The 23,793-nt window shown below is 45.9% G+C and overlaps 2 protein-coding genes across 7 annotated transcripts in view; one reads left to right on the top strand and one right to left on the bottom strand.

Annotated features, from left to right (window-relative positions):
• Hnrnpm (heterogeneous nuclear ribonucleoprotein M) overlaps positions 1-8,708 on the top strand; it is a 37,995-nt gene extending 29,287 nt beyond the window's left edge. For 2 of the 4 annotated variants that reach the window (NM_053876.2, NM_001109911.1), the window contains 4 exons: positions 2,584-2,637; positions 4,504-5,306; positions 6,047-6,098; positions 8,286-8,708. In NM_053876.2, coding sequence (NP_446328.2) covers positions 2,584-2,637; positions 4,504-5,306; positions 6,047-6,098; positions 8,286-8,449 — 1,073 coding nt within the window. In that variant the 3' untranslated portion in view covers positions 8,450-8,708. Of the gene's footprint in view, positions 1-2,583; positions 2,638-4,503; positions 5,307-6,046; positions 6,099-8,199 lie in introns of all 4 variants that reach the window. The other 2 variants (XM_063262870.1, XM_063262869.1) reach the window with 1 other exon arrangement.
• Pram1 (PML-RARA regulated adaptor molecule 1) lies at positions 7,091-23,772 on the bottom strand. 3 transcript variants are annotated; one of them, XM_039080064.2, is made up of 10 exons: positions 15,201-23,772; positions 13,141-14,608; positions 12,994-13,060; positions 12,846-12,922; positions 10,284-10,341; positions 10,078-10,183; positions 9,803-9,965; positions 9,685-9,718; positions 9,571-9,605; positions 7,091-9,486 (listed from the first exon to the last, which is right to left on the bottom strand). In XM_039080064.2, exons 1-10 carry the CDS (start codon positions 15,324-15,326, stop codon positions 9,440-9,442), a joined length of 2,181 nt encoding a protein of 726 aa, XP_038935992.1. In that variant the 5' UTR covers positions 15,327-23,772; the 3' UTR covers positions 7,091-9,439. The 3 variants fall into 3 exon arrangements, with proteins under 3 accessions (XP_038935992.1, XP_038935993.1, XP_006241194.1); XM_039080065.2 differs by having other exon boundaries at positions 16,722-23,772; XM_006241132.5 differs by having other exon boundaries at positions 16,761-17,054.
• Positions 23,773-23,793: the final 21 nt, after the last annotated feature.

The raw sequence follows: 23,793 nt of genomic DNA, 5'->3' as shown, positions 1-23,793 counted from the left end.
AAATAAACAAAAAAAAACTGGAGAAATGCAAGTTTGGGAGGGTGGGGTGAGGAGGGATTATTTTCCTTTTCAAAAATGTCCTTTTATTATATGACATAAAAGGTAAAACTTCCCTACCTTGTAAAGTACAAGGAAGGTAATAAAATGAATATTTTCTCAATAAATATTTTCATGTATACATGCTTTATCAAATGTTAAAATGGTTATTTTACAAAGTAAGAAATAGAACACAGCTGTGGCATGCAAGTTGTGCTTTTTTTGTTTGTTTATTTTGCTTTATAGATACTTTTTTTGTTATATTTTAATTTTTCTAGACAGGATTTCTCTGTCTGGCCCAGACTGGCCTTGAACTACAGAGATCTGCCTCCTCCTCCATAGTGTTGGGATTAAAGATGTGTGCCACCACCACCCAGTTTCTAAAAGTCTACAAATCTCTTAAAAAACAAACTATCAAGAAACTTTAGTTTCCAGGAAGTTTCATCATTTCTTTTGAAAGCCCTCTTCCTTCTAATTAGTTCTGTTTTCCTAGATTTTTTTATGACTTGATGACCTCAAGCACACATTAGAAGGACAGTGAGCAAAACTTTAATGATAAGACATTCCTGTTGTAGGCATTCCTTTTTTTTTTTTTTTTTTTTTGTTCTTTTTTTCGGAGCTGGGGACCGAACCCAGGGCCTTGCGCTTCCTAGGTAAGCGCTCTACCACTGAGCTAAATCCCCAGCCCCTGTTGTAGGCATTCTTAGTAAGCGTCAGTGTTCTGTGAAATCCAGACAAGTGCTAAAATGAGTCTCAGGTGTCCATGTAGCAAGGTTGAGCATTTTCAGGTTAATACTGACTCTTGATAAAGAGCTTCCATTTTCTGTGTATTTTGTTGCCTAAGAAGCAGTGTTGAACGGGGTTGGGGATTTAGCTCAGCGGTAGAGCTCTTGTGTAGCGAGCACAAAGCCCTGGGTTCGGTCCCCAGCTCCGAAAAAAAGAAAAAAAAAAAAGAAAAAAAGAAGCAGTGTTGATTTCCAGCTACAATGGGGAAAATGTGTAATAACAATACTTAGGTATCCATTGTAATACAAATAATTAATCACAAAGGCTTGCAACAGTCTCCATTTGGGGACAGCTAGGAAACAAGAGTGCTGGAGCATACAGAGGCCCAGGCCAAGGCAGGGTCTTTTTTTTTTTTTTCTTCTTTTTTAAGGCCATGTTCTTTTTGTTCAGGATGTTGACACAGAAGCACCTAGCTTCCTTGGGTACCTTGCCTTTTCTGGTAGGCAAGTCTCAACTTCATTCTTGTTAGGTCAACACAGGTGGACCTGTATACAATGCCCTGGAACAACACAGCAGTATGAGGTTTTTATTCTGACTGACACACTTCATAGCACCACACTAAGTTTACTTTTTGTCTCCAAAACAATAACAGGAATGTATTCTATCAACCAAGCCCTGTGGAACTGGGTCCTTAGCTCACACCCCCCAAGCTTGCTAGGTCTGTGCTTAAGTTGGGAGCCAAGTAGCCATTCATTCTCCCCTTTATTTTCCCACATGCCCAGGATGATGATTATTCTACTTCTTTATCAGCAAGCAGGGTACATTTAAGAATCTTCTCTCTATTCCTTGCAAATACTACCCATTATGCATTCCTGCAAAGATGATGACCAGTGTGATTTGCCTAAAGTCACCTACTCCCTTTTAAATACCATACACAGTGTTTCCCAACTAAGAGGAGATAACCAGAGTCTGTAGGAACAGCTCTGGACCTCAGGAGGGGCAAAGGTTACATGGATGGCATTCTTTCTGGGCCATTAGGTGCCTGCCATTGGCAAATATACTCTTTTAAGATTGCTATGGCTGCACGACGGCATAGAGCATGGCATAGGCATAGGCATGTAGTCCTAAAAGATGGCCACAGAAAGTGGATCTGCTTGTGTATGTCATTTCATAAAGATTTCCCCTGAGGTCTCATTTGCAAACCCTTATGACTGCTTGGAAGTCCAGCTAGCAAATTTGATGTAATTTAAGGACCCATTTTCTGCTAGTAGATGTGTTCTCACATGATAGAAGCTAAAGCTTTGAATTTCTAAAGCAGTAGCAAACCTGAGGCTGGTATGAGCCATTGGCCAGCAAGCAACGTTTTCTCGATGGGACAGTGGGCAGGGAAATAATCCTCCTTTGTCACCATCACATACTGCCTACTCAGTTGGGTGCTGATGGTCTTACCTCCTACTCTGTACAGATACTTTGACTTGTGATGCGGAGAAAAGTCCATGCAGGCTCCAGGACACCTGGAGAACCCTTGGTTTCCTGCCTACTAAGGAAGCCTCAATACTAAGTGTGTCTAGACCACCTTTAGAAAACTGCTACTGAGCAAGGTTAAAGTTTTGTCCTCTTTGCTGGACAAATTTACAGGCACCCCTGTAAAGTGGGCCTCATGCTAAAGCTATAAGGAGTCCTAGCATGATGTTGTTTTATGTATGTTTCTCAAATCCATCCCCCTTTTTCTTAAAATCTATGTATACTTTTAGAACATAATGAGCAGGTTTCTGTTACAAAAATATTTGGCTAATTATGTTTTCTTCCTGATTTCCTTAGAAATCCTAAGTAATGCACTGAAGAGGGGAGAGATCATTGCAAAGCAAGGAGGAGGTAGGAATCACTTAGCTGTTTGTCCTCTGTGGTGGTGGTGGTGGTGGTGGTGGTGGTGGTGGTGGTGGTGGTGGTGGTGGTGGTGGTGGTGGTGGTGGTGTTGTTAGAACAAGTACTTAATGAGAAGTCAGTGTAATGTGACAAACATGGGCTCTGACACAGATGACCCAGGATGGTATCAGTTGCTGCCTTTTCCTAACTGTGTGGCTTATGACAAGTGACAAAACTCACCTACAGGGGGCTAATAGGTACAACCTCTGAAGGCTATAAAAGAGCCAGTGCATGTAAAAAAAAAAAGTCTTAAAACTGAAAAGTGCACCACCTAATGCATGACAAATGTTTGTTGAAACCTGCATGTACATTGAGTACTGCAAACATTTTGTTGTATGTTCTTCCATGATAGTTTTATGAGCACTTAGAATTAAATGTGCGTGTGTGCGTATGTGCACATGCCATAGAGACCAGAAGTGGCAGACCTCTTTTGAGTTGGCACTACAAGTAGTCGTAAAGTTATGAGGTGTGGGTTCTGAACTGAACTGGATGAATTCTGGTACTTTGCAAGAGTAATAAGTGCTCTTAACTGCAGAGCCAACTCTCCAGCCCTAACCATACCTTTTAAGGCTCACCTCCCCTCCACCCCCCTTTTCCCTTCCGTCTTTTCTTGGCAGCCCACTTGCCAGGAATTTCTGTTTGATCCTTGCTAATAAGTTTATTCCTGGTTCTGCTGCTGTGGGCATGTGGCTGCCAGCATTATTACTATATTATGTGTTGAGCCAACAACTTTTTTATCCTGCGAATATAAAGAAGTGAGCTTTGTGAGCTATTTCTGTTCTGAAATGCTAACATTCTTGAAGTTGTACTTTTGGATTTTGCCAACCAGTGTATTGCATTTCAGCCACAGAAGTGGTCACAGAAAGGTAAGTTGATTTATGCCAGGTCACACAGTTTTGGCCAGGTCACACTGTTAGAAAAATTGCTGGGTAATCTCTTGTTGAATTTGCACCTTGTGTCAGTAGGAGGCTAGCTGTGGGCTGAGAAGTGGGCAATATGAAACTTCAGTTTTGAGCTCTGTTTGGTGAAGTTGGTGGCGTCTTGGCCTTGGTGATGGAGTCAGACCTTTCCTGTCCTGTCTGTGTTTTTACGGATAAGAGTCATTGTGCATTAGTCTCTTACCCTTAGCCTCTTCCAGAACTGAACTTACCGTGCTGGCAGCATCTTACTTCCAAAGCAATAAAATAGCTATCAATTTTCCTTATAGAAGGAAAGGTTATAGAAAATGACCAGTTTGTGTGCTTGTGTACATTGGGGGTCTATATGAATATTTTTGTTTTACTTTTTGCTTACATGAATGTGTAATCATTTTATGCCCTGAAATTGCAGCCAGAGTAGCCATCAGCAGGGCATTTTAAGAGGGAGAAGTTAAGAGAGGATGAAGGTTGTAAGTGACTTTGAGTTGTCTCCATGTAACTCCCTGTCAGTTATCCCTGAGTATGAAGTTTTCCATGCTTCTTTTAAAGAGCATTCTCAATGTCTGCTGCTGGGGAAATTACAGTTTTTTTTTTAGAAATGAAATGTGACTACTTATAGCTTGTCACAGGTACCAGTATGGAGATGAAATTTTATTCCTTCTAAATTTTACTCTAAAAACTTTACCTTTGTTATGTAGTGGAAAGGATGATTGTGTGGATTTCAATGCTAATTTTTGAGAGTTGTTTAATCGTAAATTACTTTGAGTATGACTTGCTGATTTGTGGTTGAACTTAGGATATGAAGTGCCCAGCCAGGCATACATTAGTATATGAACATCTACACAAGTCCCTGACTTCCACTTGTGCCTTTTATTATTTTATTTTATTCCTGTTTCAGGTGGAGCTGGAGGCAGTGTCCCTGGGATCGAAAGGATGGGCCCTGGCATTGACCGCATTAGCGGTGCTGGCATGGAGCGCATGGGCGCAGGCTTAGGCCATGGCATGGATCGAGTGGGCTCTGAGATTGAGCGTATGGGCCTGGTCATGGACCGCATGGGCTCAGTTGAGCGCATGGGCTCCGGCATCGAGCGCATGGGCCCACTAGGCCTTGACCACATGGCCTCCAGTATTGAGCGCATGGGCCAGACCATGGAACGCATTGGTTCTGGTGTGGAGCGCATGGGTGCCGGTATGGGCTTCGGCCTGGAGCGCATGGCCGCACCCATTGACCGTGTGGGCCAAACCATTGAGCGCATGGGCTCTGGTGTAGAGCGCATGGGTCCTGCCATTGAGCGAATGGGCCTAAGCATGGATCGAATGGTGCCCACAGGCATGGGGGCCGGCCTGGAGCGCATGGGTCCTGTGATGGATCGTATGGCCACCGGCCTGGAGCGCATGGGCGCCAACAACCTGGAGCGCATGGGCCTTGAGCGCATGGGAGCCAACAGTCTTGAGCGCATGGGCCTGGAACGAATGGGCGCCAACAGCCTGGAACGGATGGGCCCTGCCATGGGCCCAGCATTGGGCGCTGGTATTGAGCGAATGGGCCTGGCCATGGGTGGCGCCGGCGGTGCTAGTTTTGACCGAGCCATTGAGATGGAGCGGGGCAACTTTGGAGGAAGCTTCGCAGGTTCCTTTGGCGGAGCTGGAGGCCATGCACCTGGAGTAGCCAGGAAGGCCTGCCAGATATTTGTGAGAAATGTAAGTGGTTCTTTAGTGGAATTCCTGTGTTGATGTGAATGAAGTGGTGGGGAGGTCAGTGGACAGAGTGGTGTATACCAGAGAGGATAGTCTGATGAAGGGAGAACTGGGCAGTATGGGGAAACAGCTTGCCCATCTACAGAGTTGGGCAGGAGGTTGAAGGGTTACTGGAATAGCAGTAGTCCCAGTGCCAGGCATGGTGGCCCACTCCTTTAATCCCAGCACTCTAGAGGCGGAGGTGAGGTGACACTCTGAGGTCCAGTCTAACAAGAGCTACCAAGTTAGACACCATCTCTAAAATAACAAAGAAACAAATACAATAGTCTGGCATTTGCCTGTGGTATGCCAGGTGAGGAATTGACTGAGCTCTAAAAGGTTTGTGGTTTCTGATCCCTTGGCTTAAGGAGCACTCCAGTCTTGGCACAGTAATTCCGGGAAAGGTAGCTGTGCATGAATTACATTTTGTCACCAAATTGTGAGTTGTGCCACTTAATAGCCTAATTCTAGATAGACTTGTTTTGTTCCCTGCTGATTATCTTACAGAGGTCAGGAAATGAGGATTTTTTTTTAAATTGGAGTTGGAGGGATTACTGGAGATTGAATCTAGGGCTGTACATATACCAGGCAAATCACATTATACCCAGCCCAAGTACCTTCAGGTCATATTCTCGTATCTATTGTAGTGTTTGTACATTAAGACTTTGTTTTATCACAGATTAGTCTGCCTCTTTTTTCCTCAGCTCCCATTTGATTTTACATGGAAGATGCTAAAGGACAAATTCAATGAATGTGGTAAGTGTCTGTTTAAGATAGGCTCTCTGTGCTTTTCTATGTTGTGGCTTGTTGGTGATGCTGTTGAGTTGGAGCAGTGAAGCTTCTTTTCTAGTCTTAACCACTGTCCATGGGCTCTAGAGCATCCATGGGCCTTGCCATTGTTCTACCTCTGCAGGTATACAGGCAGGTGTTGGGTGTCCTGGGATGTGTCGTGCTATTTGCTCCTTTCATCCTTGCAGTTCTTTTCTAGTTAGTCTTTTGAAATAGACTCTCTGACTTTATAACCTAGCCTGAACTCACGATTCTCTTGCCTCTGCCTTGCATTTGCTGGAACTATAGGTAAATGCCACCACTTCTGCTTTTTCAGAGTTTCTGAGAGGAAGCCATATTGTCATCTTTTTACATAAGAGTCAGCGAAGCAGTGTTCCTAAGTTCAGAATCTTGTAAAAGGAAAAAAGTATATTCAAGAAAAATTGCTTTCCCCCATTAAGCTCATAGGTTCCTCAGAGAACTCATGCTCAGTAGTTGTAGATCTGGGCACACAGTGTGGGGTGAAAGTCTCTGGTTGTGGCTTCTTAACACAAGACAACCTTTCTTCTGGAAAGCTTCTTCAGTGACCGAGATGCAGTCTTCCCCTGCTCTCATTGCACCTTCTCAACTAAACCAAGATGTGGGTGGCTGCTGGGTCAAGACACCTGTTTCTCGTTTCTTCATGCAGAAATGGCTCACGTTCCAATGTTCTTCGTGCTTTTCCTGATTCTTTAGGATAAGCAGTAAAGAGTCAAAGCCAACCTTCTTGTCTGTTTCTATGATCCTCTGAATTGTAATTTTCACCACAGTCAATATTGTAACTAGATATTCCAAAAACTGGGAATGGAATGTGTCGCTCTCCCTACTTCTGAGAAAATGCAAATTCAAAAGATTCTAGAAACTTGGTTCCATCCCCCACCCCACCCCCGCGCGCGCCCTTGAACATAAGTGCTTTCCTGCCAGAAAATTCCCTCTGCTCCTTTACTTTTTTTTTTTTTTTTTTTTGAGAGAGAGAGAGGTTCCAAAGACTTTATGTAGCCAAGTATGACCTTAAATTCTAGTTGGTTTTTTTTGGAGGTCGGGGCGTTTAGGAGTGGTAGTATAGATTGGGTCTCTTAAAACTCAGATGGACCCTTACTATATAGCTGAAAATAATCTTGAACTTGTAGTCTTCTTACTTCTACTTCCTGAATGCTGGGATAACAGAGGTGTGCCACCCTGCCTGGTTTGTACAAATGCTGGGGCTCAAACCAGGGGTTTTATGCATGCTAGGCAAAGCACTATGCCCACTGAGCTGCATCCTTAGTCACCTTGAACTCTTGATTCCTCTACCTCCAACTCCCAAGGGCTGGGATTACAGGTGAGACACCTTTCCATTTTTCTTTCTGTCGTCCCTCTTTTTCTTCTGTCTTGTCATTCCCTTTTGAGCCTGGACCTTGCCAGGTAGCTCCATGTTGGCCTAGAATGCAAAATCTTGCTTTAGTCTCCCAAGTACTAAGATTTGCAGGTACCATTGTATCTAACTTTGGGAGGAATGTTTATTTTGATGAATTTCTACTTAATATCTTTCAGAACTTTATCATGAGAAGCCAGTGGAATGTCATCTCTCCCCAAGCCATTAGTAGCACTAGAATTGTGGGCCCTAACAGCACTAATGTGTGTCTTTGACTCTTAATCTATTATAGACCCATTTCTTTTGTGCTTGACGCATACCTGGGTACATAATAATCATATAGGTCCATAAGCTACTCACTGAGTATACCTGCCTTACATTGGGGCAGTATAGAACCATTGTATTGGTAATGGTCTTGTGACAAGATGGTTTTATTCAGCAATCACCCTTAAGAGTTCTACTCTAAGGTTGTCTCCATAGTCCCCTCTCTCTGTAATTTGCTGGAGCATAACCACAAATATTTGAAGCCATTTTGCAGGTTCTTCACAGCAGGTTAAGTTGTTGTCATGCTTGGAGAACAATGGCAATGTAGTGGAGGGGGCTGTAGTTGCTGGCGCCGCCATACGTGGTGTTCTGAGCATTCACTTCATATGCAAGGGTCTCTCCTTTTTGACTCTTGTCACCAAAATCCAACAGGTGATCTGGACTGAGTGGAGCCCAGACTGAGGCTGAGCTCTGGGTTTGCCTGATGCGTGTGGTCTCTTCTTCCCTCCCTGTGCCAGGCCACGTGCTGTACGCCGACATCAAGATGGAGAACGGAAAGTCCAAGGGGTGCGGTGTGGTTAAGTTTGAGTCTCCAGAGGTGGCTGAGAGAGCCTGCCGGATGATGAATGGCATGAAGCTGAGTGGCCGAGAGATTGATGTTCGAATTGATAGAAACGCTTAAGCAGTTGCCTTTTTTAAACATCAGTACCAGACCTCTGAATTTGTATTTTTTCTTGTTAACCATTTTAATTTGTTGGCTGGATGTATAAAGATGTTTAAAAAATTCAGTTGCTTTTTGGGGTAATTTGAATTAATTTTTTAATGATTGGGGTTCCATTTGACTGTTTGCATTGAGATTGCAATGTGCGCAATTTTTTTTGTAGTTGTGGCATCTTGTTGACATCGAATATGACTTTGATAATAAATACCAGTTCCTGAAAGTGGCTTGCCTTTTTGTATTTTTGTCTGTTTCTGTAGAGGTGGCCATTTGAGGTCTGCAGAGCGGGGCAGCTTGCACTTCCTTCTTCCTCAAAGCTGTCAACACCAGGGATCTCATGGTTGCTTGTCTGTGGGCCCCAGGGTTTGAAGAGAGGACCTGGTTATACTAGGAACACTATTAGTAAAGATTCTAGAAGGTTGTCATTTTTCTAGGTGTGACATTAGCAACCCTGAAATATCTTACAGCAATCCTGAAAGTATCCTTTGGCTTTATTCTGAGTCCCAGTTCACTTCACTTTGGGTTTTCTTTGTTCAAGCCCACTGAGAATGTCACTGTTTGGGACATACTTCATACGGATGTCTTGCTAGGCTGGAGCCCCACCAGTGATGGGTCATCATAGACTCACTCACTTAGAAACACAGATGCTTGCAGCCTACAGGAAGCTTTCAGGTGCAGCTACTAAGTCATTCAAGTTGTGTGTGGAATGATCCTTTCATCAGCTCCTTTCAATTAGGAGGGTAACTGATTTTTTTTTCCCTTCACCTTTGGTGCCAGACATATATATGCATGTGTTCTACTGTGTGTGCCAGTCAGGAAAGAGAGAAAAGACAAGAAACCAGGATATTTTAAGAGGACTTTTATGTAAGCACATTCCTTTGGGTGTCTGTTTGCCAGGCTGGGATCCAGGGCTCCTGAGTGAGCAGTGGCTGGACTGTTGGTCCTGGAACCCACTTATCTGCCATACTGTCCCTGAGGAAATGGTTGCGTGTCCAGAGGGTCTGCAAAGAAGGATGAATTTTAAGTGACCCTGTGTCACAGAGGGATGATACAAAGCATCTCTATGGGAATACAATGGTACATACCCCCAAAGCTGACATCATCATATACTTCAGTTTCCCTGGCAGAGAGAGCATAATATAGTCAGCAGAGGCCAACCCTGGTGTTCCCCACTCCACCCAGGAAGGACCAACACTTACAAGGGCAACAATGCAGTTCTGGGCACATAGCCATCTGCAGGAGAGAATGGGTAGAGTGGATTCTCAGCCCTGGCACCCCTTACTCCTATCTCTCTGGCTGTAGGCTAAGCATACTTACACTTGCCCTTGGGGTCCCGGCAGAGCATCTCATCCTTGTTAGTGAATTCAATCACCTCTAGGATCTCTCCACGCCGGATGCCCAGGTGCTTGCCACCCCCACGCCGGGTCTTGGCATTGGGGTCAATCATCATCTTTGTGTGAATTACAATCTCACCTTCAAACTTGGAGAACATCATGTTAACTTCTGCTGTTTCTTGGTTTCTTCCTTGGGATGGATGTCCTGGGCCTGGGTACCAGTCTTCCCAGAACCCATTCTCTTCCCCATGTTCTTACCTTGAACTTCTTTCTAAACTCTCTCTCAGCTTTTTCTGCCTTCCTGATCTGTTTCTGCAGCTTGGGGTCTGTGGCTGGCAGCTGCTGGGGCTGTGTGGCCTTCTTCCTGAAAGACCCAGGTAACAGGGTATTTATGAGCAAGAAATATCCCCATCAGAGGACCAGAGCTCAGCCCAACACCATAACACCCCATTTGCCTTGTGTACCTGAGCTCTGGCTCCTTTTGAGGCCATCTGGTGGCTTGCTGGGTAGACTGCCTTTCATCTGAGTGCATTGGACAGAGTCAGGAACAGAGTCAGGATGAAGGCCCCCTGCTGTATGCCTCTACCCTAGTGACTGGTGAAATGATCCTGCTGGCTCTGGGTTCTCAGTGATTACCTGAACCTCAACCACTTTTCTCGGCTCATCAATTCTTGTGGGTAAGGTTCACTTTGGTGAAGAAAATAAAGGCTGAGAAGTTGGTCAGCTGTCTAAGGCTACCCAGCTAGTAAAATTGTAGAGGTGGGATGGATTTGTAGGCTTTTTTGCTGTTATGTAGACTAGGCAACCCTGAATTCAGATCTATCTACTTCCGACAACTTGAGTGCTGGGATTAAAGGTGTGGCTACAAGTTGTAGGTTCTGGGAGCCATTTTGTTTCTGCCTCTCAGAATATGTTGGAAGTTATAATAAGATTTTGGATTCAGAGCTAAAAACACATTCTCTTACGGCATCCACTGCTTACCCCTGCGGAGGAGCATCCTGGGTGTTCTTAGTCTGAACCTTCTGCTGCTGAGGCTGAATGGCCAATTTCTGGAGGGCTAACTTGTACTACTTCCCAGCAGTAAGCCAGGCTTCCATAGTGAGTCCAACTGTTGGCAGAGTTTGCATGACAACCTCTTTAAGCCTGACTGAGTGAGGGTCTGAATCAAAAGCCTCATTTTTGTTAATGACCCAAATGTCACTGGACATTTCAGACTACCAGTCTTTTCTGATGAACAGTCCACAGAGGGGGTGTCTGTGTGTACCACTTGATCTCCACTCTCCAGGCAAATACCTGGTTCCTACCTAGAACCTGTACTGCACCCGCTTTTCTCATCATCAGCCTCAGCCTTGTGTGGTCTCAGAAGCAAACTTGACTGTGATACTACTGGGTCCTGTGGTCCTGGGTTACCCTACAGCTTGTTCTGAGTAGGCCACTAGCAGTCTGCCTTTTCTGTTGATCTGCACATATCCTCGAAAGGCTGAATCCTGCCAAACGCCCCCCCCCCCCCATTAGTGCCCAGCTGAAAAAAGAGTGAGGCTGCCATGCTTCAAAGGAACCCAAGTGTAGGAGGAAGCAGCTAGAGGCTTTGGACCACTGTGGTACTAGAAAGGTCACTGAAATGCTCTAGATAGCCTTTAAGAGGCTCTGTACCCAGAGGGAGGCTCATACCACATTCCAGTGAAAGAAACCCAAGAAGTCTGGTCAAGATGATCTTGAAGGAAGGAAGATAAAGACTGGGAGGATGCTACTAAATCACTGGGGGGGCACGGTTGTGGTTTATTAAATTTAGGAAAGGGAGGTCCTTCTTTACCTTGGAAACAATAGCCAGGGCTCGCTCTCACCAGCTTCTGCAAAGCTGCACCCTATCAAAAAAACCAAACCACCCCCATCCCCACCCCCAAAAAGACCCATAGAGTATCTTCTCAATGGAAGCATTAAGGGGCAAGATAATGAACTACTACCAGCACTGCAGAGGCAGAGGTGGATGTAGTTGGATCTCGAGTTCAAGGATACCCTGGTCTGCAGAGTGAGCTCCAGGACAGGTCAGGGCTGTTACACAGAAACCCTATTTCTAAAAACCAAGAGAGAAAGAGATGGGGGGGGGCGGGGGGGGGGAACAGATGGACAGACTAAAGGAGGTATTGTAAATATTGTCATGGTTATACCATGATAAGCAAACAAAAGGCACCCAGGAAGGAGCAAGGGGCAGGAGAATGCGAAGGAACCTGGCTTGGTATGAGGATCTCCAGCTGGGACGGAGAGAGCAAGTGCCTTTCAATGCCTAGAGTACCCTCTTCGGAGGCCCAGTAAGACAGTCAGGGGAAGGGAAGCTCAGCTAGAATTAACTGGTTGACCTAGTCTTAGACACTTGAACTCATTGGTAATAGGGTAACTTCCTTGACTGTTGCTGCAGAGTCAGCAGTTTTCTCATAGAAGCTCATGTTGCCATGGAGGCACCAATCCTGGAGCCCCTTGAATTGACTTAAAAGAACCTTCTGCCAAACTGCCAGCCTAAACTTCTGATTTCAGGGATACATCTTTCTGTGGCATCCTCCTAGGATCAGCTGCAAGGAACCTGGTGGGTAGGATTGCTTTGGTTTTGTTTGCAAGGTTTCATCTAATTCAGGTTGGTCTTGATTGCTAAGTAGCCAAGATTGATCATCCTGCCTCTTCTAAATGCTGTAGTTAAAGGTGTGCATTGTAATTAACTACCCAGCTTTGCAACCTAATGCCTTACTCTCCCATGTCTCGTGCACATAAGTGCTAGGCTTTATAAAGGGAACACGCCGTGCCAATTCTTTCATTGCTGTCCAGGTCTCTTGTCACCTCACTGGACCACGCCTCTACCAACAGCAAACCTGTCTACTTGGGTACCTCTGGGCTTCCCCTTCCTCACCATCTGACCCTCCAGCATCCCTTCTAGTCTGGATCACTTTCCGGTCTTAAACCTGGGGCATGAGAGAATGCCTCTGTAATTAATGTTTCATGGGTGCCCAGGCCAACCACCAAGACCACCTACAAACCTCTGCCTCTAGGGCTGAGACTAGAGTCATCTGTGGCCTCCACAGCATCATACAATTCATAGATCTCATCCGGGTTCCTGAAAAGATACTTGAAATGAGCTTTCTTTAGCCTCACACCCATGCCTGGCCCCTCTCTTTATATACTCACTGTGCAATATGTTGAGAATGTTGGCCTTGGAAGTGGGTCCCAATAGAAGAGCCTCTTTTCAGTACAGCTGTGGAGAAAGAGCAAGGGAAATGGCTCTGCCCAAATATTTAGCACCTTCCTCCGCCTGAGCGACCTACCCTAACTCACCTGTGGCTGTTTCAGGAGCTCTCCTGAAGCTTTGGATATTGATGGGGACAGGTGGTAGTGGGGGCTTGGCTGGGGGGTGACCCAGGCTGCTGGCTGAGGGCAGGGGCCGCCGTCGGGGTGGGCACCGGACTTGGAAGTCTTCTGATTTCCAGCGGGGTATACCAGGAACTCTAAGTCCAGGGCTGAGGGGGAGCTGGGGGCTTGAGCCCACAATAGCAGGGGGCAGGGAGCTTTCGGACACTGAACCAGGAAGCTTGGGCTTTTTAGGCAGACCCTTGGGGAACTCAGGCTGGAAGAACTTGCCATGTTGAGGCTTCCTCGGGAGTGAGCTGAACTCAGGTTCCGAGGATGTTCTAGGAAGGTGACCCAATTCTGGCTGTGAGGGCTTCTTAGAAAGCACATTGGGGTCTGGATGCTGAGTCTTCTTGGGAACCTTGCAGACTTCAGGCTCGGAGGATGTTCTGGTAAGGTCACTTGAATGAAGCTGTAGATGCTTCTTGGGAAATGCATTGAAGTCTGGCTGCGGGGAGTGAGACTGGGGGTTACATGACTCAGGCTTCCAGGAGGGTGTCTGGGGGACCTCATAGAACATAGGCTGTTTTGGGGACTTGGGGCAACCAGTGGCTTGAAGATATGGAGGCTTCCTAAAATTCTCATTGAACTGAGACTGCACAGTGTTCTTTGGAAAGGGACTGATGTCAGGCTGTGGGGAGTGGGAGTAAAACTCACTGGATCCATGCTTAGAGGGGGATGTCTGAGGAACTTGGATGGACTCTGACTGTGTTAGGGACTTCCCAAACAAACCAACAGCCTCAGGCTGCAGTGGCTTCTTGGGGAAGGTACTGAACTCAGATGGCAAAGGCCTCAGAGGGGCCTCATTGGACTCAAGTTGCCAAAACTTCTTGGGTTTGAGATCTAGAGGCCTGGCAGGATTGTTGAGCTCAGACTTCTGGGCAGGTACACTAGGCTCCTGGGGTGCCTCAAGCTGTGGAGATCTCTTGGAGAGCTCTCCAAACTCAGGTTTGGGGAGCTTCTTGGGGAGATTAGGGAATTCAGACTGGGGGGGTTTGGGGAGGCTGGCAAACTGGGGCTGTGAGGGCTTCTTGAGATCTGTGAAGTCAGCCTGGGAAGGCTTTTTGAGACCAGCGGACTCTGGATGTAGAGGCTTCCTTGGGAGTTCAGCCTGTGCAGGCTTCTTGGCTAGATCAGGCTGTGGCAACTTTTTAAGAACTTCGGGCTGTGGGGGCTTCTTGGGGAGGTCTGCAAACTGCAGCTGCAGTGGTTTCAAGGACACTGCACTGAGCTCAGACTGTGAGGACTTCTTGGGCTGCTCATTTAACTCAGTCTGTGGAAACTTCTTCAGGAGTTTGTTGAACTCAGGCTTTGGGGGTTTTCTGAACGGTTCTCCAAGTTCTGGCTGAGAGGCTTGGAACTTAGCTTGGAGGTTTCTGAAGTCCTGATTGCTCCCCTAAAAGGACATGGGTCATTCAGGAAGGGTCTCATAACAAGAAAACAGATGGAGAAACAGAGTCGGTCATAGGCACACAAACCCATCAACCTCCTCTTCCCGTAGGTTCCCATCTAACATTGGTTCTTCCCCAACCTCAGCTAGCTTCTCTTTTTGGGTAAGAACTACTACTGTCCCCAGGTTCCTGGAACCCATAACCTCCAGACTCTTCCACCTAAGCTGTGTCTAACCTCTAACGGGACCTAGCTCCTTATGCCTCTCCACTAGCCCATGGCCCTCACATGGTACTTCCAGTCAGCAATACCTTCCCAGCATCTTCAACCTTTGTGCCACTGCTCCCCCCCCCCCCCCGCCTGACCACTATGTTCTCCCCAGTCCTTTTTTTTTTTTTTTTCTGATTTCAAAATACATCCGGAATTCAACCACTTCTCACTGTCACCCCAGTTAGAGGAACTGTCCGCCACAGATCACTGTAATGAGCTCCTACCCGGTCTGCTCCCAATCTCTCAGTGCGTTTTCATATCTAGGGAAAGCAAACAGTCCCTAGATGACTCAGCGACATCCTTCCCATCTGTCCTGTCTTAATGCATACCACACAGTGCATTGGTCTCTCCTCGTCCTCCTTCATGTCTTCATCATAATGTTCCTGAGGGTGACCTCTGAGAAAACCCCATTCTAAATCAGTTTTCTCTTCCCAGTTGCCCATATTCACTAACATTTTCTGTTTTCTTTGTCTCTCATTACCTAGGAAGTTTTTTATACTAGTTATGCTGTCTTTACAAGGTTGTTTTGAGGGTTTTTATTTTCGTGGTGTTAGGGAGGGAATGTAGCACCTTGCTAAACAAGCTCTGTAGCAGTGAGCTCTATTCCCCAGTAGTGAGGGGCTTTGTCTTTTTTTTTTTTTTTTTTCTTCAGTGTTTGTGTTTTGAAGCAGGGTCTCATTTATCCTGGGCTGGCTGGCCTCAGACTTGCTTTAGAGTTGAAGATAACCTTGAACTCCTGATCCTCCTGCCTACACCTCCCATGTGCTTCGATTACAGGTGTGTGCCACCACTGGCTTTATTTATTTACTTGTTTTGAGTCAGTTTCTCACTATGTAGCCCAGGCTTGTCTGGGATTCCACAATTTTACTGCTTCAGCCATCTGAGTACTGGGATTATGGGTGTGTACCACCACATCCAGTTTGACTATAAACTGTTAAAATTTTATTTTGGGGGTTAGAAGGATTGCTCAGTAGGCAAAGTACTTGTCATGCAAGCCTGAGTCCTAGTATTCATATATAAAAAAGTCAGCAGCAGTACCTGTCATCCTTAGCTCTGGAGAGGATAAGAGAGGAGGCCCTCTAGGGCTTGTTGGCCAGCCAGTCTAAGTTAAGCTTCACACACATCTATCTAAGATGTGGGTATAAGGTCTGATAGTCCCTGATATAACTCATGAAACCCCCCATGAGGACCAGCAGGCAGAATCTCCAAATGGGTACAGGCACCATATGACATGTTCAGAACATCTCCTGTGCTCTCAAGTCTGACCGGCTCTCTGCCATAGGTCACAGGTGCTGGTAGAAATACTGATAGATACTCCCAGCCTATCTTCACCAAGGGTAAAGAAGATTGGAGAACAGAGAGGACAGAACCTTGTGAACCCATCTTGAGATGGACTCAGAAGGATCTCTGGGAAGGAAGCAAATTCTTGCCTGAGGTCAGACATGCCTTTGTTGAAGCCCCAGTCTAAGTGAGTTGAGGCAACAACTCCAGATGACCACAGGACTAGATAAGGAAGAGTTTAACAGCATAGCTTGGGTAACTGACTGGCTGGAGATGGGGACTGGTGTAGCAGGTGCATGACCCATATAATCATCCCACAGGAAGCCTCTGCTTATATCCCAGCTGCTGACCTGGGTTGAGGGTATATTGTTTCTTGCAGACCCAACCAGCACCACACTGCCTTGTAGTCACAAATACAAAGCTGGTACACAAGAGCTCAAGCTATGCCTTGCTAGTCCCTATCTTTTCCTGGGTCATTTCATTCCAAGACTATTCTATCTCTATTCTGCTAGGCTACTCCTGGGGGCATATTTACAGTTCCCCAGTTTCTGCTTGTGCCCCCTTGTTACCTGGCCAGAAGAATTTCCAATGGGGGCTTGAGGACTCACCATGGCTTCAGGGTGTGATGAACCACAGGGTGAATGGGCTCTGAGCTTACGCTTCTGTCTTGAGGAAGTAACAGTGGTTTCTGTTCCACAGGCTGACACACCAAGTAGGGGCTGTCAGGGTGAGGAGGGCAGAGGAGGAAGGAGGCGGAGTTGGCCTTCTGTCACCTCCTTGAGGTCTGTCTACTACTGTCTGTCCCCAAGGTCAGGTCATTAGACCTAAGCACATCTCTAAAGCACACAGTTCGGAGCTGCCACTAGCCTCTTCCCTATTGTCCCTCTTCCCTCTTAGTTTTTTTTTTTTTTTTTCCTGTTCTTTTTTTCGGAGCTGGGGACCGAACCCAGGGCCTTGCGCTTGCTAGGCAAGCGCTCTACCACTGAGCTGAATCCCCAACCCCCTTCCCTCTTAGTTTTAACACTTTGGGGTTCTGACAAGCTTTGTCTCCAAAGAAGCAAGGACAGCCACAGGAACAGAGCACCTCAGTGGGGATTTTATGGTTTTCTCTGGGTCTTAGAAGTCTCTAAGAGTTAGGCCTAGGATATGGCTGGTGCAATTATGAGGACATATCTGTCCTCCTATATTGCTTCATCTGCCTTGTTTCACCACTTGTACTCTCAACAGGACTTCCTTGTTAAAGTGACAAATGCCACATCAGTCAGGGCTGTACCTCCAAAGCATAATCAACTGGGATAGCAGATTTATGGGTGGGTGGTATTAAAAAAATTTAAGTCTCTGGGGCCAGGGGATATGATTGTTCCTGTGAAGGTAGGGGGTTTTAGGACCTCTCAAGTTTCTTGTGGTTAAAGGAAGCACAGAGAGGAGAAACCAGAAAACTGAATTGCAGGAAAATGGAAATAGCCCTTGAGACCCAAAGTGGGACAAAGGTAGATATAGGAAAAGGAGAGCCCCGAGCACAGGATTCAGTCCACAGGAACAAAGAACAGTCAGCAGAGTACAGAGATATGATTCTCAGTTTGGGAACAGAATAGAATTCTGTGAACTGTTGAAAAAGATCTTCTAGAGATTCCTATGTCACCAGTCTGGGGTGTGGTCCCAGTAGGAATATGTAGACCCTAGTAGGGTGGTTCCAGTGCATAGATGAGTATACATGTGTCGATGTCCCTAGAGTCACAAAGTACATCTCTACGCACTTGATGTCGTGGTGCATACTTGTAATACCAGCAGAAGTAGTAGTAGCAACCTTTCCAAGGTTAACCTAATCTACATAGTGAATTTCAGGCCAGTTAACGCTACATAATGAGACCCTGACTCAGAAACTTAACCAAAGAAGTCCATGTCCTGCTCAGGTATGGTGGCACACATCTGTAATCCCAACATCTGGGAGACTGGGGGCAAAAGGATATTAAGTGCATGACCATACTCTGGCTAGAAAGTTGAGACCCTGTTAAAAGGACATAATGACCTTTATCTCAGCAATTGGGAGGCAGAAGCAGGTGGATCTCTGAGTTCTAGGATAGCCTGGTCTACATACCAAGTTCTAGGACAGCCAGGGCTACATAATGAGAACTTATCTTGGGAAAAATAAAGTTGAGACCCTGTCAAAGGAAAATAAATAAATCCAAGGTTTGTAGCTCTGGTAGTGTACTTTTATATAGCATGTACAAAGGCTTAAACCTGATTTCCAGAACTTCATAAAACAGCATTTGGGAGGTAAGAACAGGAGGATTGGAAGGTCTGGTAGTTTAAGGCCATAGTTCCAGTGTAGCAAGGAACACACACAACGAAACCCAATCTTAGAAACAAAATCAACAGGTCTTGACTTAGGTGATAAGTGTGCTGCTGTGTGTTATGAGGCTGATGGAATAGCAAGAACCTGTATAACTCTTGGGAATGAGCTCAGGGGGTGTTTCATGAGCTTATTTAAATGGAAAGAAAGCAGCTTAGCTTGGGAGAGACACCTCCCTCATTTTAGCACACAGCATCAAGATTCTGATGCTTCTGCTTTCCTGTCTTGGAGAGTTCCCAGAGATGAGTCTGCTTTTGCAGGAGTCTTGATGGTTAGGGATGGCTAAGTCTGGGTTTAAGTTTCCAGAATCTTGAATGGAGTCAGAGGTAGGAATATGAAAAAAGTCATGCCTATAATCTCAGTTACTGGTTAAGAGTGTAGCTGGTGGGGGTTGGGGATTTAGCTCAGTGGTAGAGCGCTTGCCTAGCAAGGGCAAGGCCCTGGGTTCGGTCCCCAGCTCCGAAAAAAAGAAGAAAAAAAAAGTGTAGCTGGTGGATCACGCATGCAATTCAGATTTGGTAATTGAGTGGAGTCCCAATCTCAAAACCGATAACAATGGGCCAGTGAGATGGCTAGCAGTTGTGGTTGTGGTTAAAACATTTGCTTAAAACAAACTGGATGACCTTAGTTTGATTCCTGGAAGCCATGTAACATGGAGGGGAAAAATCAACCCCACAGCTGTCCTCTGATCTTTGTGCTGGCCTGAAAGGAAAGCACACAGTAGGCAATCAAGACCAACACAAACTGAAGGGCTGAACTAGAAGCCTATAATGATCGAGGGCTAAGGGGTTGGGGATTTAGCTCAGTGGTAGAGCGCTTGCCTAGCAAGCGCAAGGCCCTGGGTTCTGTCCCCAACTCCGGAAAAAAAGAAACTGAAAAAAAAAAAAAATGATCGAGGGCTAAATTATTGTGGTAGATTGGGGAGTTCTTTGAAGGAGGGAGCAGGAACGCGGTCCAGACACATGAGCTGTGATCCATCTGGGGTTGTTGGTGCTCTCCACCTCTCTTAGCCAGAATAAATATCAGCAATTCTGCATCCTTGAGGTGACAGAACTGTTAGTGCATAATTGCCAAAAGGTAGCCTGAAACCTGACCCTGCAAACAAATCGCCAGGAATTCCATCTGTTCTAGTTAACCTTGCCTCTGAGCAGCTGTGCAAGCTCCTGCCAGCAGATGCTTTTCCTTCACTGACACTCTTGGGTGTTCTCTGCTGGAAAGCTGGGGCAATAGGAAGACTTCATTGTCTATGTGGGAGTTCAGTTTAAAGAGAAGGAGGTTGGGGATTATGGGAGTTCAGGAGCAGGGAGTGGGGTGGCACAAGCATGAGTGGGGGTGGGTATAGGGATTGCAAGGCTTCCCAGAAGAGCAAAGATTGGGCGTGTGTAAAACAGCAAGGATAAAAGGTACTTTGGGTAGAAATGGTTGTCCCTGGTATCTGACCCTCAATGCTAAGTTTCTGGGACAGGAACCACTGAGAAGACATTTCCAAATCCCCTACTCTCCCCACTCAACCCTTTTCATCCAGAAGATCCCAAAGTACTAGCATAATGACATCTACCTTATTTTGTGTGGGTGCATGAGTCTGTGCCTATGTTTGCAGGGGCTAAAAGTTGCCATCAATGTCTTCTCCAACTTATTTTTTGGGACAAGGTCTCAGAACTTGAAGCTCACTTTTTGCTAGATTGGCCAGCCAAGAAGTCCTAGGTATCTATCACTTACCTCCCTTCCCCTCCCCACTAATCACTTGCTATTTATTATTTTACTTTGGCTTAATAAACTCATTCAAAACCAAATATGACTGTGTAAATCATTCTCTGGATCCTACAAACAGTGAAGATAAAAAGATAGGAGGGCTGTGACAGATGTAGGCTCTGGAGGACCTAGCTTACCAGGTGAGTAATGTCACCTTTTGGCTGCAGATACTAGGACAAAGAGGTGATAGAGGGTAATTCTGATTTAAAGTTAGGATACAAGGAAGTGGTGAGTGAGACAAATGGGTGGTACCAAGGAGGTCTTTGAGGTTTTCTTTTCCAGATTTTTACATTTCCCAGAAGCAGCAGGTATGAAGAGTATGGCCATGGAAGAAGATGGGGAAGTTTAAGGAGGAGCCTTGTGGGCTACTAGAACAGGATCTGTGTTTGTATATGTATTGTGCATGTGGGGTACAGGCAACCATGCCAGCACATGTGGAGACCAGACAGAAGTTAATATTAGAATGCCTTCCTCAGGCACTTTGAGACAAGGTTTTTTTTTTTTCTTCTTCTTCTTTTTTTCGGAGCTGGGGACCGAACCCAGGGCCTTGCGCTCGCTAGGCAAGCGCTCTACCGCTGAGCTAAATCCCCAACCCCAAGACAAGGTCTTTCAATGGAACCTTTAACTCGCTGTTTTGGTTAGACTGGCTGGCCATCAAGCCTCCAGAATGACTGTCCCCGAACCCTCCCTCCTGCTCCAACCACCAGTACTGGGTTACAGACATGTACTACCGTATCGTGTTAAAATAGGTACTGGGAATCTAAACTCAGATCCTGTTTGTACCTACTACACCATCTCTCCAGCCCAAGGAGTCTTTATCCAGAGACTTATGAGGGATACTAAGGAGCACTAGTGAAAGGCTCTTTGGGATAGGAGGGGATTACCCTAGCTAGACAGAGGTTAGAACCAACCTCTAAGTAATGGAAGAACAACACACTGGACTTCTATTTCCAAGAGGCATGGCCAGCCTGGCTTTGGACTGGAACAGAAGTAAGGCACCATGTTTTCTTTGTGGATATATATGACAGGGGGATTAGTGGTGGGTATAGACATATACCATATCTAGCCAGGATGACCTTGAACCCCCAATCCTCCAGAGTCCACACTCCCACTGATGTGTTTATTAAAAGATAAGGATATGTCCTGGGTTTCAGCACCAATGTTTTTTTTTTTTTTTTTTTTTTTTTTTTTTTTTTTTTAATGTATACATCATACAGCTTTCTGCCTGCATGTATGCAACTACAGGCCAGAAGAGGGCACCAGACCTGATTATAGGTGGTTGTGAGCCACCATGTGGTTGCTGGGAATTGAACTCAGGACCTCTGGAAGAGCAGACAGTGCTCTTAACCTCTAAGCCATCTCTCCAGCCCTACCAATGTGTTTTATAAAAGATAAAGGAGAGGGTGGGGATTATGTTCTAGGGGGGGTCTGGGGGAAGGGGGTGCCTCAGCAGGCCCATGCTGAGACATCCCTTCCCTCTGAGGGACCAGCCAGCATGGGGAGGGAAATTAAGAGGGTAGTAGGGCAGAGAGAGAAGTAGAGAAATAGAAGAGTAGAGGAAGAGTAGAGGACGGCCATGAGCACGTGGAGAGAAGGGGGAGGGGTAAGAACAAGAGAGCATGAGGAAGAGAGGAAGGGGCAAGCAGCCCTTTTCATAGTGTCAGGCATGCCTGGCTGTTGCCAGGTTAACTGTAGGGGTGGAACTTAGAGAGTGCTAACACCCACCTCCTCCTAGTTCTGGAACTTAAGCACTTATTAGCAAGCCTAGTTATGTGGTGTTGATAGAAAGAACCCAAGGCTTTGTGCATGCTAGGCAAGTACTATACTGAGCTACATCCCCATCCATAGTGCATTTTCAAATGGACCCCGAACTCTCCAGAATACAGGTTGGGGTAGATGCCAGCAGCAACAGAAGGTCTGCTGATTGCAAGGAAGATGCTGATAAAGTTCAGTTCTCCATCTTGACCTACCCAACTCAACTATAGCTACCCAAGGCTTTCATCTCTGTGAACCCACTGGCCTCAGGAGCAGGGTTTACTCAGACCTAGATTTCCACATTGCCTTCCTAATTCTTGATACTTAAAAACAAAATTTCTTGAGACAGTGTTGCTTTGTAGTCTAAGTTGGTATGAACTTAAAAAGAATGATCCTTCTCTGTTTTCCAAGAGCTTGGATGTGCCATGTGCTACCATACCATGGGGCTTTTTTCCCCCTCATTTTTTTGAGACATTGTTCACTATGTGTCCTGCCTGGACCTTGTCACTTAGATCAGGCCTTGAATTTACAGAGATCTGCCTGACTCTGCCTGCCAAGTGCTGGGATTAAAGATGTGTGCCACCATGCTTTAAGCTCAGGGCTTAATATATGAAAGGACAATTTTGGCTACTTGATTTTCTTTTTTTTCTACCCCACTCAAACAGGCCATCAGGGTTGCATGGGCAAGCACTTGAGCATGGTAAGCCATATTTCTTTTTTTTTTTTTTTTCCGGAGCTGGGGACTGAACCCAGGGCCTTGCGCTTGCTAGGCAAGTGCTCTACCACTGAGCTAAATCCCCAACCCCCATATTTCTTTTTTGTTATTTTTCAAGACAGGGTTTCTCTGTGTAGCCCTGACTGTCCTAGAACTAGCTCTGTAGAACAGGCTGCCTATGAACTCAGATCCACTTACCTCTGCCTCCCAAGTGCTGGGATTAAAGGCATGTGTCACTATGCCTGGGTTTTTAATAAAGGAAAACCATCTGGGAAAATAACAAACCTATCTGGTTCTGGAAGTTGTAGAACAGAACAGTGGGCACTGACTACTCCTAGGGTGGGCAGTGAGCTGCAGATCTGGATTCCACAGCTGAGATGCCAGGAAAATAGGAGTTCTGATGAGAGTCAGATTCTGTGAAGCCAATTTTAAGTCCCCCTCCCAAGGTGTGTGAGCACCCTAGTCCCATAGGTAGCAGCCTAGTGCTTATTTGGGGGGGGGGGGGGGCTGTAGAAGAGGGCTCAGCAGATAAGCGTTAACTCTGAAATAAATGAAAAAAAAAAAAGATTAACTGTGACACTAACAGAAAGTTCACTCTCATATTGCTCTTACAGAAGATGCAAGTGTGGTTCCCAGCACCCACGCTGGCAGCTCACAAATGCTTAGGGATCCTATACCCTCTTTTGGCCTTCACAAGCATTACACTTCTGTACACATATCACTTGCACTCTCTCTTAAAAAAATAAAGACATGGGCTGGAGAGATGGCTCAGCGGTTAAGAGCACTGACTGCTCTTCCAGAGGTCTTGAGTTCAATTCCCAGCAACCACATGGTGGCTCACAACCATCTGTAATGGGATCTGATGCCCTCTTCCCCTCTTCTGGTGTGTCTGAAGACAGCTACAGTGTACTTATATAGAATAAATAAATACAACTTTTTGGGGTTGGGGATTTAGCTCAGTGGTAGAGCGCTTGCCTAGGAAGCACAAGGCCCTGGGTTCGGTCCCCAGCTCCGAAAAAAAGAACCAAAAAAATAAAATAAAATAAAATAAAGACATTAAAAAAAA

Source organism: Rattus norvegicus, chromosome 7 (assembly GCF_036323735.1).
Source record: "Rattus norvegicus strain BN/NHsdMcwi chromosome 7, GRCr8, whole genome shotgun sequence".
NCBI classification, from domain to species: domain Eukaryota; kingdom Metazoa; phylum Chordata; class Mammalia; order Rodentia; family Muridae; genus Rattus; species Rattus norvegicus.
The sequence above is the reverse complement of the archived record's forward strand: the minus strand, read 5'-3'. Positions and strand labels throughout refer to the sequence as shown.

Coding starts and splice junctions, on each gene's coding strand:
- Pram1 (XM_039080064.2), bottom strand. CDS start 15,326: ATGTTAGTGAATATGGGCAACTGGGAAGAGAAAACTGATTTAGAATGG. Junction 13,061..13,140: donor AGCTCCTGAAACAGCCACAG/GTGAGTTAGGGT, acceptor CTTTCTCCACAG/CTGTACTGAAAAGAGGCTCT. Junction 9,966..10,077: donor AGTTTAGAAAGAAGTTCAAG/GTAAGAACATGG, acceptor ATGTTCTCCAAG/TTTGAAGGTGAGATTGTAAT.